Genomic DNA, 15,951 nt, shown 5'->3' with positions numbered 1-15,951 from the left:
CTTACTATGACATATTTGAAAAATGCGACATAATACAAGACATTAAAAACTTGCAGACTGGTCAGTTAAGTGGTAAATTAACTTGAGCAGAAATGTAAGGTGATGCATTTAAGTAGGAAAAATAGAAACATCACCTACACCTTACAGAATAAGAAACTGAGAGGGATAGAAGAGCAAAGCGATCTAGGTATATAGGTAAGCAAATTTAAAAAAACAGCACTGCAGGTCAGCAAAGCAATTAAACGTGCACATAAAGCACTGGGATTTATTTCTAGGGATACAGAACTCAAAGAAAATGAAGTTATGTTAAATATGCAGAGAAGCTAGGCCACACTTAAAGAGTACTATCAACAGCTCTAGCCTTCATTCTGTAAAAAGGATAGTGAAGCACTGGAGAAAATGTGAAAAAAAATCTAAGATTGGTACCAGAACTCAGAGATCATAGATGTCATGAAAGGTGGAACATGCTGGGACATTTTTCTTTAGAAAAGAGATTTAGAGGAGATCTGATACATTTTTAAAATTATAAATGGGCTGTACAAGGTAGATGTTACCATTTGTGGAAGAATTTAAAACTACTGCTTCTTTTGAGTTCTATGCCTGAAGGCAAGCCCAACCCTTAGTGCTGTGATCTCCACCACAGGTAGGGCAAGGAGGCATGTCCCAAAACCACCCCATGCTGTTGGCACCAATGAGATCCACATTGGCCGTCCAGACACCTGAGCTTCCAGCCCTTTGAGGAGTCCAAGTTGCTGTGGCAACATACACTTTTACATGCGTGTTGTAGTCTAGAGCTAAGGGTACTGATAGTAGAGGCTCCAATTTGTTTCCATCACATAGCTGACCAGGAGTCTCTCATGCTCTTACTGTGTTATGAACGCAACTTCCTTGGCCATGAAGTCCTAGAGTGGAGCTTGATCCTGGAGCTTCTGGTTCAGAGGAAGGGACCCTACCCACTGTGCCACAAGACCTCCTACAATCCAAACTAGGACAACAGAAATGTTACGGCACAGAAAGAGGCCGTTCAGACCATCATGTATGCGCTGGCCAAAAAAGAAACTAGCCATTCATTTTAATCCCACTTTCCAGCACCTGGTCCTTAGCCTTGCAGGTTACATCACTTCAGGCACAGATCCAGGTACCTTTTAAATGAGTCGAGCATTTCAGCCTCAACCTCCAATCCAGGCAGTGAATTCCAGATGCCCACCACCCTCTGAGTGAAAGTGTTTTTCCTCATGCCCCTCTAATCCTTCTACCAATCACCTTAAACCTATGCCCCTTGGTAATTGATCCCTCAGTTAGGGGAATTAGGTCTTTTCTTATCTAGGCCCCCTCATAATTTTGTACACCTCAATTAGGTCACCCCTCAGCCACCTCTGTTCTATTGAAAACAACCCCAGCCTATCCAATCTTTCCTCATAACTGCAAGGCTCAAGCCCTGGCAACATTCTTGCAAACCTTCTCTGTACTCTGGCCAGACAATTATGTCCTTCCTGTAATGCAGTGACCAGAAATGCGACCTAACCATCGCTTTATACAGTTCCAGCATTATATCCCTGCTTTTGTATTCAATATCACGTCCAATAAAGGAAACCTTCCATATGCTTTCTTTACCACCTTTTCCACCTGTCCTGCCGTCTTCAGGGACCTGTGGACTGGCACTCACTTCCTCAAGCCCTCTCAATATCCTCCCGTTTATTGAGTATTCCCTTGCTTGTTTGCCCTCCCCAAATGCATTACCTCACACTTTTCTGGATTGAATTCCATTTGCCACTTTTCCACCCACTCAACCAAACCACTGATATCATTCTGGAGACAACAGATATCCTCTTCACTATCAACCAGACAGCCCATTTTTGTGTCAGCTGCAATTTCTCAATCACACCTCCCACAGTTAAGTCAAAATCATTAATACATTCAACAAACAAGGGCCCCAACACTGAGCCCTGTGGAACGCCACAGGAAACTTTTCTCAATTCACAAAAATATACATCAACCATTACCCTGTTTCCTGTCGCTGAGCCAATTTTAGATCCAACTCGCTACCTTCCCCTGTATTCCATTGGATCTCATTTTTCTGACCAGTCTGCCACGTAGGACTTTGTCAAATGCCTTACTAAAATCCATGTAGACAACATCCACTGCCCTCATCAATCCTCTTTGTTACTTCCTCAAAAAATTTGATTGTTAGTAAGACACGATCTTCCCCTAACAAACCACGCTGACCAATCAATCCGTGCTGTGACAGATTATCCTGGCTCTTAGAATTGATTCCAATTATTTGCCCACCACTGATGTCAGGCTGACTGGCCTATAATTTTCTGGCACCCTCTTTAAATAATGGTACTACGTTCGGAGACCGCCAATCCTCTGGAACTTGCCTGTATTTAGTGAGGATTGGAAAATGATTCTCAGAGCATCCGTTATTTCCTCCCTGGCTTCCTTTAACAGCCTGGGATACAATCTGATTTATCCACCTTCAAGAAGGTCAGTCCCTCCCATGCTACTTCTCTCATTTTGCTTATTGTATCTAATATTTCACAATCCTCTTAACTAGAATATCTGCAAAATCCCCCTCCTTAGTGAAGGCAGAACTAGGGTCCATAAGTACAAAATAGTTACTAATGTGGAACTCACCACCATAGGAAGTGGATGAGGCAAATAGTTTGGAGGCTTTCAAAATGAAATTAGGCAACTACACGAGAGAAAGGGGAATAGAAAGATGTGCTGCAAGGCTGAAATGAGTAGATAGAATGGCTGAAGAATTGTGTGGAGCATAAACACCAGCACATGGTAGTTAAATGGTCCATTTCTGTGCAATATACAATTCCATGTAATCTCAATGAATAATTCTGCAAATTAACAACATTTAACTAGATAACTTGCATTTCACATACTTAAATGCTCCTAATTTTGGGTGCATTACTTATCCTAAAGTGATGTTAGTTTTGGTGGTGTAAATATGAAAATAAGCTCGACCAATTCATGCACTGAATTTTGGGTGAGCCAAAATGAGACATTCATAACTTCTAAATGTAGACAATAAATCTCAAAAACAGTTCATGACGAGGATTTATAGTGAATGTTACAGTGAAGAAACTAATTAATAGTAGAGGGAAGAGATAACAAAGAACATAGTAATGCCAAATAGGATAAAATTACTTTAGTTATGTATGCAGATGAATCCTTTAGGATGAGTAGAAATATTATTGGTTATCCAGAACTGGCAGCAATAAACTGGTTAAGGTAATGATGTTTATCATGCATTCAATTGTAAATGAAGAGGAAAGCATTAAAGGTCTTCTGGGACCAAGTAATCCTCATGGAAAGTTGAGAGATAATTAAGGATCTGTAGCTCTTCCTAAACTTACCAAATATAGGAGATATACACAAATGAAGAATAATAAAAAGAGTTCCAATAATCAAAAATGAAACACAGGAATATGGAAGTTAAAAGATCAGTGAAAAATGCTGAAATTTGGAAGCATGCTTAATGTTTATCTAAAAACGTTTTCATTGCTTTAGAATAAAAATAAAAATTATGGGGGTCTTACAAATATTCTAATGTATGTAAAGGGATAATTAAATGAATCAAAAATAATTGGATCTTCAGAAAACATTATAAAGGAAGAATTGGGCTCATGGAATTAACAAAATAGCTGAAAATTGCCCAAAAAATATAAGGCAATGTGTTAAATGCTTAAGACTCTGGTGTTCTTTTTGGTGGGGCTGGGGACAGGGGGGGTCGTGTAAATCAGCAACATTCAGGGAGCTTTTCTCAAATCTTTTGCTTTTAACACTATTCTTAAATATATATGTTGAAAGAATACTTCTAGTAAAGTTCTAAAGGATTGATGAGTTAAGAAGTCCTGGAGAAATGTAAATTTGTCATCAGAAATGCAAAAATATATCAATAATATACATATTGTCAATGACAAAGGTAGAAAGCAAACACATTGTCATTATTGATCTTGAAGCAAAATAGTTCAGTCACCCTGAGACTATCGTCAACGAGGTCAAAAACTGTTGGGATGTATCTAGACAACAAATGGCAGTTATTTTTAAGCTGTTTTAAAACTTTAGAACTCAATGGTGACGCCACATATAGAATTGCATCTACAACTTTCCAAACCTTGCCTGAATTTGTCTAAATGCAGAAATGTTCAATATGAATTTTACTACTGGCAGTAATCCAGCACAATGTAATTATACTACATATAGTTGAATAAGTTGCAACAAATACTTTACTTTGTCTAAAAACTCAATTAAGGCAAGTAATATTTGGGTCAGGGCAAATTGCGCTAAAAGAAGTCAGTAAGGCAACCTTAAGCTGTAACCATGAGCTCCCTATAAAATACGATTAATTATCATTATAGTCTTCCCATGAGTGGTGTCGGGCGGTAAAGCTTTGGTTACTGAAAATATGAATCATTTCCCACAGCTATGGCATAGGGAGAATATATAGTCAAGGACAAATTGCTTTGAAAACGCAACATGTACAGTAGTTTTGACAAATGAGTGGCAAGAAAATACAATGCTAATTATAGCAACATTAATTTTGAGCAAAAGTAATGGAACGCTTCATTTTTATACCATAGTCACCATATAGCAACCCAGCAATTTTTTTTTAATTATCACAAACTTTCTGCACTTGCATAAGAATAAAAGGATGCCATTACATTTTCAGACTCTAAATCAAAATGATGCAAGTTCCTCAACACGTATATGGTTTCAAATAACTAACAGAAATCCTCCAGGTGACAACATTTTCCTGGCTTAATCTGGGCTTCAAAATCCGAAAATATATTATATCTCTATTCTGGTTAAATTAACTTATGTAGTTAGCCTATGCTGATAACATTGGCTGAATTGTACACCTCGTGGGTGGGTGCATGTCCGGCCCGATTGGGTGTAAAATAGTGCGAGATGATGTCATCCCGTGCTCGGGCGATATTTCAGTCGGTGGGCACATGCAAAAGTCAGAAGCATGCCCGTCGGCAATTAAGAGGGCAATAAAGCCCATTAATGGCACAATTGACTCCATTTTTTCATTGCCCGTTCAACCTAATAGTTGGCAGATGGGCCAATTGACCAGATGGCCTTTGCATTTTACATCAAACCTCATCCATGGGCGGGATGAGATTTCCATGATGAAATAAAATATAAATAAATTTCTACAGACAGCATTTTCATTAGCTATATTTTCAAGTGATTGATTATGATGCATGGATACTTTTATCAGTTTTGGAAACCTTTATTTTTGCTTTTTCAGGTCTTCGACTCTGAAGCAGTTCTCTGCCTTCAGGGAGTTGTCAGTGCTGACCCACACCCACGTTGAGTCATCACCCGCCCTCTGCCCACCCCCGCCCTGGCAGTGCTGAGCTTATTGGTGTGCATTTCACGCTGGCTGGCCGTTAATTGGCCAGCCAGCGTGAAATCGCAATAGGGGATCTATCGCGGTCGGCGGTCCATTTCCCAGCCAATCACACTTGCCTGCGAAGCTGAAAATTCAGGCCCATGTTTCCAAAATCTGCAACTCAGTGTCTAAGTTATAAAAGCAGAATTATGTATAATAGCTGGAGAAATATTCAGTAATTGCAGAGTCCTACATAGCTCAGTTGGTAATTGCATTGACTACTTGCATGAACCTGAGCTATATGGACCAAGAATGTTGCTGGTTTGATTGCTGGTATATGATGAATTTGTTGTTTCCAACTAGGGCAGCAGCTAGGACACTACAATTACCATTAATTTCTGGACCAGAGATCGAAGACATGGCAAGTATCCCTGCTACAACATGTATGTGCAGAGGTCACATGAGGAGAGAGCACAATTTGGCTATGATCAAATAAATAGCCTGAAATATCTCCAATTTAATCTCATACATTAAGAATGGTCACTTGACAAAGTTTCAGAGGGTGTCTAGGGCCTGTGGAATTATCACTCTTAAGGGTTGGCTCAACTGTAACTTCATGCAAGCTGTGATGCCTGTGACACAGAAACTCTGAAAATCATATAGAAAGGTAAAGGGGTGCCTCACTTTACACAATACTTATTATACCCTCATACTGCATGATGCTCCTGTAGTATGAGTAATTGATTGTTAATTTACAATTTCCTGTCACTCAAGATCTTTACCTGTAAATTATTTGCGTATTCCACAAGAACATGAGTTAGGAGCTTAAGTAGACCATACGGCCCATCAAATCTGCTCCGCCATTCAATACAATCATGGTTAATCTTGGGCTTCAACTCCACTTTGCCACCCGTAGCCCCATAGTCCTTGATTACCTGTCTACCCCCAACCTTAAATATAGTCAACAACAGAACATCTAAAACCCTCTGAAGAAGAGAATTCCAAACATTCACAACCTTTTGAATGAAGGGATTTCTCATCTCAGTCCCGCCTTCACATTGAGGATACCCTCCACCGTGTTCTGTGGCCTTACCACTCCGCTAAATGAGATAGGTTTCGAACAGGTCTAGCAACTCAAGACTGGGCATTCATGAGTGATGTGGACCATCAGCAGCAGCAGAATTGTACTCGAACACAATCTGTAACCTCATGGCCCAGCATATCCCCCACTCTACCATTACCATCAAGCCAGGGGATCAACACTGCTTCAATGAAAAGTGCAGGAGGGCATGCCAGGAGCAGCAACAGGCATACCTAAAAATGAGGTATCATTATAACACAGGACTACTTGCGTGCCAAACAGCATAAGCAGCAAATGATAGACAAAGCTAAATGATTCCATAACAAACAGATCAGATCTAAGCTCTGCAGTCCTGCCACATCCAGTCGTGAATGGTGGTGGACAATTAAACAACTCACTGGAGAAGGTGGCTCCATAAATATCCCCATCCTCAATGATGGGGGAGCCCAGCACATCAGTGCAAAAGATAAGGCTGCGGCATTTGCTACAATCTTCAGCCAGAAGTGCAGAGTGGATGATACATTTCTGCCTCCACCGGAGGTCACCAGCGTCACAGACGCCAGTCTTCAGTCAGTACGATTCACTCCATGTGATATCAAGAAATGGCTGAGGGCACTAGATACCGCAAAGGCTATGGGCCCTGACAATATTCCAGCAATAGAACTGAAGGCTTGTGCTCCAGAACTTGCCACGCCCCTAGCCAAGCTGTTCTAGTACAGCTACAACACTGGCATCTACCTGGCTAAGTGGAAAATTGCCTAGGCATGTCCTGTATCCAAAAAGCAGGACAAATCCAACCCAATCAATTACTGCCCCATCATTCTACTCTTGATCATCAGTAAAGTAATGGAAGGGGTCATCAACAGTGCTATCAAGCAGCACTTGCTTAGCTCTAACCTGCTCATTGACGCCCGGTTTGGATTCCGCCAGGGCCACTCAACTCCTGACAGCATTGATTCAACCATGGACAAAAGATCTGAACTCCTGAGGTGATATGAGAGTGACTGCCCTTGACATCAAGGCTGCATTTGACTGAGTGTGGCATCAAGGAGCCTTAACTAAACTGGAGTCAATGAGAATCAGGGGAAAACTCTCCACTGGTTGGAGTCATACCTAGCACAAAGGAAGATGGTTGTGATTGTTTGAGGTCAGTCATTTCAGCTCCTGGACATCACTGCAGTAGTTCCTCTAGGTAGTGACCTAGGCACAACCATCTTCAGCTGCTTCCATCATCATAAGGTCAGAAGTGGGATTTTAGTTGATGATTGCACAATGCTCAGCACCATTCGCAATGACTCAGATACTGAAGCAGTCCATGTCCAAATGCAGCAAGACCTGGACAATATCCAAGCTTGGGCTGACAAATGGCAAATAACATTCTTGCCACACAAGTGCCAGGCGATGACCATCTCCAACAAGAGAGAATCTAACCATCACCCCTTGACATTCAATAGCATTACCATCACTGAATCTCCCACTATAATCCTGGGGGTTATCATTGACCAGAAACCGAACTGGGTCAGCCTTATTAATACTGTGGCTACAAGAGCAGGTCAGAGGCTAGGAATCCTGTGATGGGTAAATCACCTCCTGACTCCCCAAAGCCTGTCCGCCATCTACAAGGCACAAGTCAGGAGCGTGAAGGAATATTCCCCAGTTGCCTGGTTGAGTGCAACTCCCACAATGCTGATGAAGCTTGACACTGTCCAGGACAAAGCAGCCTGCTTGATTGGCACCACATCCACAAACATTCACTCCCTCCACCACCGATGCACAGTAGCAGCAGTGTGTACCATCTACTAGATGCATTGCAGGAATTCACCGAGGCTTCTTAGACAGCACCTTCCAAACCCATGACCATTACCATCTAGAATAACAAGGGCAGCAGATAGATGGGAACACCACCACCTGCAAGTTCCCCTCCAAGTCAGTGACCATCCTGACTTGGAAATATATTGCCGTTCCTTCACTGTTGCTGGGTCAAGATCCTGGAACTCACTTCCTAACAGCACTGTGGGTGTACCTACATCACAGGGTGGTTCAAGGTGGCAGCTCAGCACCACCTTCTCAAGGGTAACTAGGGGTAGGCAATAAATGCTGGCAGGGCTAGCCCTGCCAGCAAAGCCCACATCCTGTGAATGAATTTAAAAAATGATAAACCCTTTATCCTGAGACTGTGCCCCCGTGATGTAGATTCCCCAGCCAGTGGAAACAAAAACTCAGCGTTTAACCTGTCAAGCCCTTCAGAATTTTGTAGGTTTCAATGAGATCACCATTCACTCTTCCAAACTCCAGAGAACATGACCCAATTTACTCAACCTCATCACAGAACAACGCTATCATCCCAGACACCAGTCCAATGAACCTTCGCTGTATTGCCTCCAAAACCAAAACAACACAAAGTACTCCAGATGTGGTCTCACAAAGCTCTGTACCATTGTAGCAAGACTTCTCAATTCTTATACACCAATCATATTGCAACAAAGACCAACATTGCCTTCCTAATTGCTTGAGGTAATCTGAGTTCCTTGTACCAGTATGGCCAAGTCTCTCTGAACATTAAATATTCCTAGATGGTAATATGATTTCCCAGGGTTAGACAGCTTCAAAGCAGTGACTCCAATGAATTCTAGTAGCCAAATAGAAAGCGCCCTTTTGATTGCATCACAAAGGAGCTGAACAGGCCGGTAGAGTTATTTTAAAAATCTCCATATTAATAAAAAAGGATCATAAAGTTTATAGCCTCAAATCAGAATTGCCAAACATATTCTCCTATATTAGCATTCCTCAAAGGGCTAACAGCAACATTCACTGTTAAATTACTTTACCATTGAGGCCTTTTAACATGCAAGAGTTAATTTTAATTTTACTAACCAAAAGCTAAATATACGAAGCCCAAAAAGACAACAATAATGTAATATCAAAATATATTTTATTCTGGACCTCTTTCAGATCTGATGCAAATTATGGTTGTCAGATCAATACGATGCAAAGGGAAGCTGCAACAGAAGATGTGCCTTGGTGGTGATACTTGTAAGGTGAGGTGGTGGAAGGAGGGTTGGGAGAGTGGAAAAGGGAAAATTATTAATGTAATGTGGAACCTAAATACATTATCAGGTGATATTTACATGGTCCAGGACAGTATGGTACATCAAAAATCAGTCTTTTTAACAGGTACAAATAAAAACAGAACAATAAAGAGTTCAAAGAGTAGAAAAAAACTTTCATGGCCTGGTTTACAGGTTCACAATTTTTAAAATCTTAATTTGTGAGAACTGTAGAAATGATGCAGACATGTAAATCCAGTGCTAGAGCTGTAATGCTAGCCCCTGAAATCATCCTTTTATGCTATTCATTCTTGAGCACTGAATGCACCTAATGCTGTCTTCACCAACCTAAATACTTCACTTGCTTCAACTATCTAGTTTCATTTGCAGCCCTTCCTAAAACAGCACTTGCAATGGAACAAATGAGCAACAGTTTTATCAGAGTCTTCAATCAATATTGACTTGAGCAAGGGAAGCAGCTTTTAATTCATATTATTGGAAATGGTTATGCATTTGCTCAATGTGTTATGTGTAATAATGTCTGACTTTAGTTAGTTCAAACAATGTTGTGTGTATAATTTATTGTGATGATCTTGCTGTTATGAGTTTCCCAAAGTTCTAGCAGATGTGAATAAGAGCCTCAGATCATTAAAGTATGGATGCCCTTAGAACAATTGGTAAGAACAGACCTATTTTTGAAAAGTAAGTGTTGCCATCCATACAATATCTGGCTGCTGTAAATTCCCATTCAAATAAATCTTCACCTTCAGGTGAGAGGCTCTACTGCTACCCCATTTTTGGACTGTCACTTAAGTCCAGTGTAGGTAACTGCCAACTTTTTTTTAATTTTCCAATCCAAAATGTGAAGTTAGATAATTAAATTAGGTAATCAAAATTGCTCTTACACCTCTACCCTTGGCAGGGTCAAAAAACAGCAGTTGGAAAGCTACTTATATCTTGTTTTCATTTTTTAAAAAATTGCTTCTTAAAAATTTACCACTGTATTTGTGAGCTCTCAAATGTTGTGCCATCGATGTATACTTTTTAAAAGATTTAAATGAAAAGTTTTAACTGCTCATTTAAAAACTGGCTAGGGCTCACCTTTCCAAGCATTAGTTCTTTAGGTCAACATATAGTAGCAGATGCTTTATGAGTCCTTTTTAATTGGAGGGGAATGCAAGGGTTTTTAATTTAACTTGGACTTCGCAACAAACTTGCAAAGGGCAGAGCTTGGAAGAATGATAAAACCAATCTCATTCATCACCTTAATATGACGCAATTTAACAAAAGGCTAGTAAATAACATAACCAATGGTTTTTTTTCTTAGAAATGTGATAAAGCTGCCTAATAACTGTTACTCTACTTGACAAATAGCCCATAATGAACATCTAGGAGCTGTTCTGAACTTGTTGGTCAACTTCAGTGATGCAGACACTGGAATATCTGGAATAGCAGCTATTTGATTATACCACGTTACCTATAATCAGTTCTAAATGATTAGATTAGATTCAGATTAACAACAGACTTTACTCCAAGGACAAAAAATCCAACATTTGTGCAGAAATTATTCTTACTCATGTTTCTATTTAAACAAAAAAGCAACTAACCTTGCATTTTTAATGAGTTGGAAAACAGATCAAGTTTGAAGTGGTGGTATAAAGCCTTTGCAACAGTAACTTCATTTCATTGATCTGTTGTTGCATGGGATATGGGAAATAGAAGAATACCTTTTTTAGACTAACATTTTACAATGCATTAAATCTAAGGATTTGAAACCTCAAACGTCATTTCTTCGTGTGAAAAAGTAATTGAGCATCTTGTAGCAGAAATATTTGTTTAACCACTTCATCATCTGAAGAAGGGTCCCCTGAGGTTTAAAAGCTCAGATATGCTATACTTTATAGAATATACTTTTATTCTAAAAAAAGCTATTGCAATTATACTACCTGTACTTTACTGAACAATACAGCAAGTGCAAGTACTTTAGAGGGCTGAGCCAAGATGAACCCATGTGTAATACACGAGCACCAAGGAAAGAAAATTAAAGCAAAGTCAACCCTTATCTTAGCATTAACATAAAACATATGCCTGCATGATTTCTGCCCAATGGCAGAGGGAGGGGGAGGGAGGTTTATCTCATTGCACTGGATAGGTTTTTAAAAACATTGCTTACGAGACATCAGTCCTTAATACTGGAACCTTGCTGTGAAATTTATGCCTGTAGGTCTACCAAAGAATAAGTAGAGTAACAGTAATAATTCTCTGTCCAGAAAAGTTATCTTTCAAAATTCTATAAGCTGCTCTATCAATAGTGCACAATCCAACCATATGCAAACTATGGTCTTAAAGCAATGGGATGCATCCCTGCATCGATTCTCTTTCTTTGTGCCCATTTGTTTAATTCTCATAAATCGGCAGAATCATGTCCCCATTAAGAAACTACTACATTTTAGCCACATCACCTGTAAACCACAGCTTGTTACCTATGACTGATGTATAATGAAACTAATTTTATGTTGAATTTTGGAGCGGTTTCATGTTTCCCCACATATTAGTTTGTTGAGCCACAAAATGTACCAAAAACATACCAAATACACTGTTATTTTGCTTATAGTATCCATAAAAAAGTTTTTTTCTAGTTGTGTGTTAAGTGTCAGTAGGAAAAAAAACAAGATAAACAAGATACAGTCACTCTCCTACATCATGCAACTGTAAACTAAAGTGATAAAACAATGTTTAAAACAAGGGAACAAACTATTTGCTGCTGATTGAAAGAAGCTGATATGTCTGCACACAGATCTGCTGAACTGCTGACAAGATAACTCATTCTACATAGACTCTGGACCAAAAAAATAAAAGATATTTTTGTCCTCTGATATTATCTTTCCATTTTGGTACACATATGGTCTCATGTCAAGTCTTATTTCAAGTTGTTTTAAACCTTCAAGAAAGGTTGACTTTTCTTTGTGGGTGGAGCTTCCAGCATTAAGCAGTCAGGGTACTCTTCACATCAGGGCTCAGTTGTCCTGGGTTTTGCATTCTGACTTGTTTTGGCTGTAGTGGACTGGCCATGGTTCAAGTGAGACTGTAGCAGTGCATGGGGCAGGGACAGTCGTTTTGGCTATGTACACATTCATTGTCGGTCCATGGCTTCCAGCTAGCAGCGCTATTTCCGGAGGTCTAACACACAAACCTTTAAGAGAAAATGTATAATGTAAATTCACTCTGCAGTTTTATTAAATCACTACACATTCTCTATTAGCACATATGCCCTATGAGTGAGATTTTTATTTGTAGAAACACCCACCAAACACTTTTAAATATATTAACAAATATGCATTTATAAATCTAAATAATTTATGAGTGAAACTTCTTTCACTATTAAAATAAGACGTGTTTGAAGCAGTAGTCCAACACACATGGATCCGAGTTGAAATCCAGCCTAGACTGATAAGTCCCAATTTTCTCTCTACCAAGTGCAGCAGTCTGACATGAGCTGGGATTGTGCAATCTCAACCCACTTCCAACCACATGGGCGGGGTCCAAAGCACAAAACCACCTACACATGAGAATCCCAAACAGAAAGGTCAAATGTATGACTGTTAATTGGAAATTATCATGGAGAGGTAAAGCACATTTTATTTGGTATCTGGCCATTAGTACCTGATTTTGGCACTTGATAGTGAAGTTTAGGAAGGAATTTCAGACAGTGGGATCTCAGAATTGATGAAGCCATGAAGGGTTTCAAACACAAGGATAAGATAATAAATTTGAGGTGCTGGGGGACTGAGTGCCAGTGCAGGTCATTGAGGAAAGTTATGATAGTTTGAATGTGAAGTTAAGAGGCTGGTGCATTGGAGGCTGGTTAGAAGAGCTGGAGTAATCAAGTCTGCGGGGGGATAACAGCATGAATTAAGGTTTCAATGGCAGATAGGCTGAAGCAAAGGCAGAGGAAGGTGGAGATGGAAATAGGTGGGGATTATGACAGAGAATTTGAACTTGGGAGCTTAGCTTGGAGTTGGACAGCTCATGAAGGCTGTGAACAGTCTGGTTCAGCTTGCAACTCTGGTCAGGGAAAGGGATGACTCGTTGGGAAGAGAATAGAATTTATGGTGAAGTCAAAGGAAATTTTCTCCACTTAGCTGCAAGATATTATGTCATAAGTAAGATGTCAGATCAGCAGTCTGACAGCATAGAGGCAATGAAAGGGTTGAGAAAGGTAGAGATGTGGAACACTTCAGATAATGTTCCCAAAGGGCAGCATATGACTGAGGAAGAGGAGGGGCAAAATAATGGATCAATATTAGCGATGAATGGCTAAACCAGATGAGCACCATCATGCTTAAATTTGCACTATTTGAACAAGGGACCAAGGCTGGGGCTATGCTAGGGGAATGACCAGGATGGGAGACAGTGAAGGTTTAACAGGGAAGGCAAGGCATTAAAAGTTGAGACAAATAAATGGTTGAGCAAATCAACAGCTTCAGAGATATTGTTGCAATGGAAAGCCAAGGGCAATACAGAGTCTGAATCTGCTGCTGTGGGTGGTGTGAGCAGAATGAAGATCAAGTTGATGAAGTTGGCCTTCAATGAACATGTGATCAGGAAAGTCAGGAAGAGAGGAAAACGGGGCAATGTGTCCTTTGGAGAGCAATAAGAGGTGCTCAGAGGGTAGCCAGGGGATTGTTCATGGAATACTCAAATCAGTACGGAAGCAGGAAGTGTAGGCAAACTGAGAAATAGTGTTGGGTTGGGGTAGGGCCCAAGAATAGTGAAGTAACAGAGGGGAGAAGTGGAATGAGGGGGAAAAGGGAGATGGGCCCAAAATAACAACAGGAGATAAACTGGCATAGCAAGACATGCATCAGTCGTAAACTGTGGGTAAAAGGGAAACAACAAAAGTTAAATTCCACGGGCTAGGAGGCTGTAATGAGATGGTCCATTTATCAATAGAGTCGAGTCAACTGGGAATAACATCAATTAATGACCAAGAGATTGGGTCCAAGTAACATCTGTAATGCAGCAAAGAGCATACAAAACCAAAAAGCCTGAAGAACAAATCCAACCCTGTACAAAGTGACGGCCGCTGTCTGAAAAAAGGGTGCAGCAATGTAGTTGGCAGCCATGGGAAACAGAAAGCAATAGGATGGATATCATTCAGTAGCAGGAGAGCATCTCAGGCAGCGTGAGAGCCAGCCGGAATGGTTCAGTGCCAGTCCAGCAGTGAAGTTTTAATCTTGCATTGTGTTTATTTTCATGGCAAAAAGGAATAATTACTTCAATGTTCTCCTAGGTAAATTTATTGTATAGGATTTTCACCTTAACAGCAAAACAAAACCTGTCCAGCCAAGACTCAGACACACTAATGTTCAGTTTCTGTACCTCTATTGGTTAAACAGGCACTTGGTTAAATAATGGGCAAGGGTATTAATCCAATTTTGGCCATCAGGGAATTCTAGGAAATTAGATACAGCAACAAAATTGCAGGCTTGATCCAATGACACAACCAATCTTGAATTTTGGGAAGTTGGTTTAAAGGTCATGGCATTAGAATATAAATATTTACTTTGCCAAGTGTAAACAATTTGAGTTTTCAATGTAATCAGAAAAAACAAGTTATGTTGTGAAATTGTGTTCATCATGTGTTATATCAAATCACATTTATATTAATATCTTGAACATTTGAGGCCTTTCTTTCCCCATTTCTAATGATTTAAGTATCTAACCCTTAGATTTTGATTTTCCAGGGAGAAATGAAATCTACAGCTGACCAGCCATTAGGAATTTCAAGTGTGTTGCTTATCTAATTTAAGTGCATTTGAGTCCAGAGTTATTCAACTGATTGAAGTGTCATTGTAGGCCACACACTAGAAAGAGTTGGTGATTTAATCTCCAATGGAGCTTGATCTTCCCAAAAGCAGCACTGAATGAGTTAATGTAACATTTGCAGCAAAATTCATGTTGAACAAATACAGCTAAAATATGATCAATAACTCCTACTCAGCAGGCAAACTAACTCCTACCTGTCTATTTCAGTTTTTCCAGCAGAAAAGGTGCTGCATATTTCTCCGAAAGCTCAATTTTTAAAAAAAAGTCTTAAGCGGCAAGAGATTTTAAAATAAAGGTGTCAACTTCAGCAGCACCCTTGCTTGAGGATCAGAAGGGAGCAAAATAGTGAATTCAGTTCATCACTAGCTCTAATGCTTTTTTCTGCTATCATTGCATTAACATATATATGGTGACTTTAACAGTGAAAATAAATATCAAGACAGTTCAGAGGGATGGGAGGAAAATCAATGTCGAGTCAAAAGAATAGATGTTAAGAGCAGCAAAATTTGATTGAAGAGGTGACTTTTAAGAAGGTCCTTAAAAGACAAGAAATATAGGAAGGGAATTCCAGATGTGGGGTCTAGATGGCTAAAGTTGTAGCTGTCAATGGTGGGCTAAAGAGATGGGTCTGATGCAAT

General features: G+C 39.9%; 1 protein-coding gene across 3 annotated transcripts in view; it reads right to left on the bottom strand.

Moving 5' to 3' along the window:
* Positions 1–9,352: 9,352 nt before the first annotated feature.
* Positions 9,353–15,951, bottom strand: part of tbl1xr1a (tbl1x receptor 1a) — a 199,943-nt gene continuing 193,344 nt past the window's right edge. For all 3 annotated transcript variants that reach the window (XM_041210960.1, XM_041210978.1, XM_041210968.1), the window contains one exon: positions 9,353–12,677. In XM_041210960.1, coding sequence (XP_041066894.1) covers positions 12,651–12,677 — 27 coding nt within the window. In that variant the 3' untranslated portion in view covers positions 9,353–12,650. The remainder of the gene's footprint in view (positions 12,678–15,951) is intronic.

This window comes from Carcharodon carcharias, chromosome 2 (assembly GCF_017639515.1).
Source record: "Carcharodon carcharias isolate sCarCar2 chromosome 2, sCarCar2.pri, whole genome shotgun sequence".
Lineage (NCBI taxonomy): Eukaryota > Metazoa > Chordata > Chondrichthyes > Lamniformes > Lamnidae > Carcharodon > Carcharodon carcharias.
Note: the sequence above shows the minus strand (reverse complement) of the source record. Positions and strands in the feature narration are given on the sequence as shown.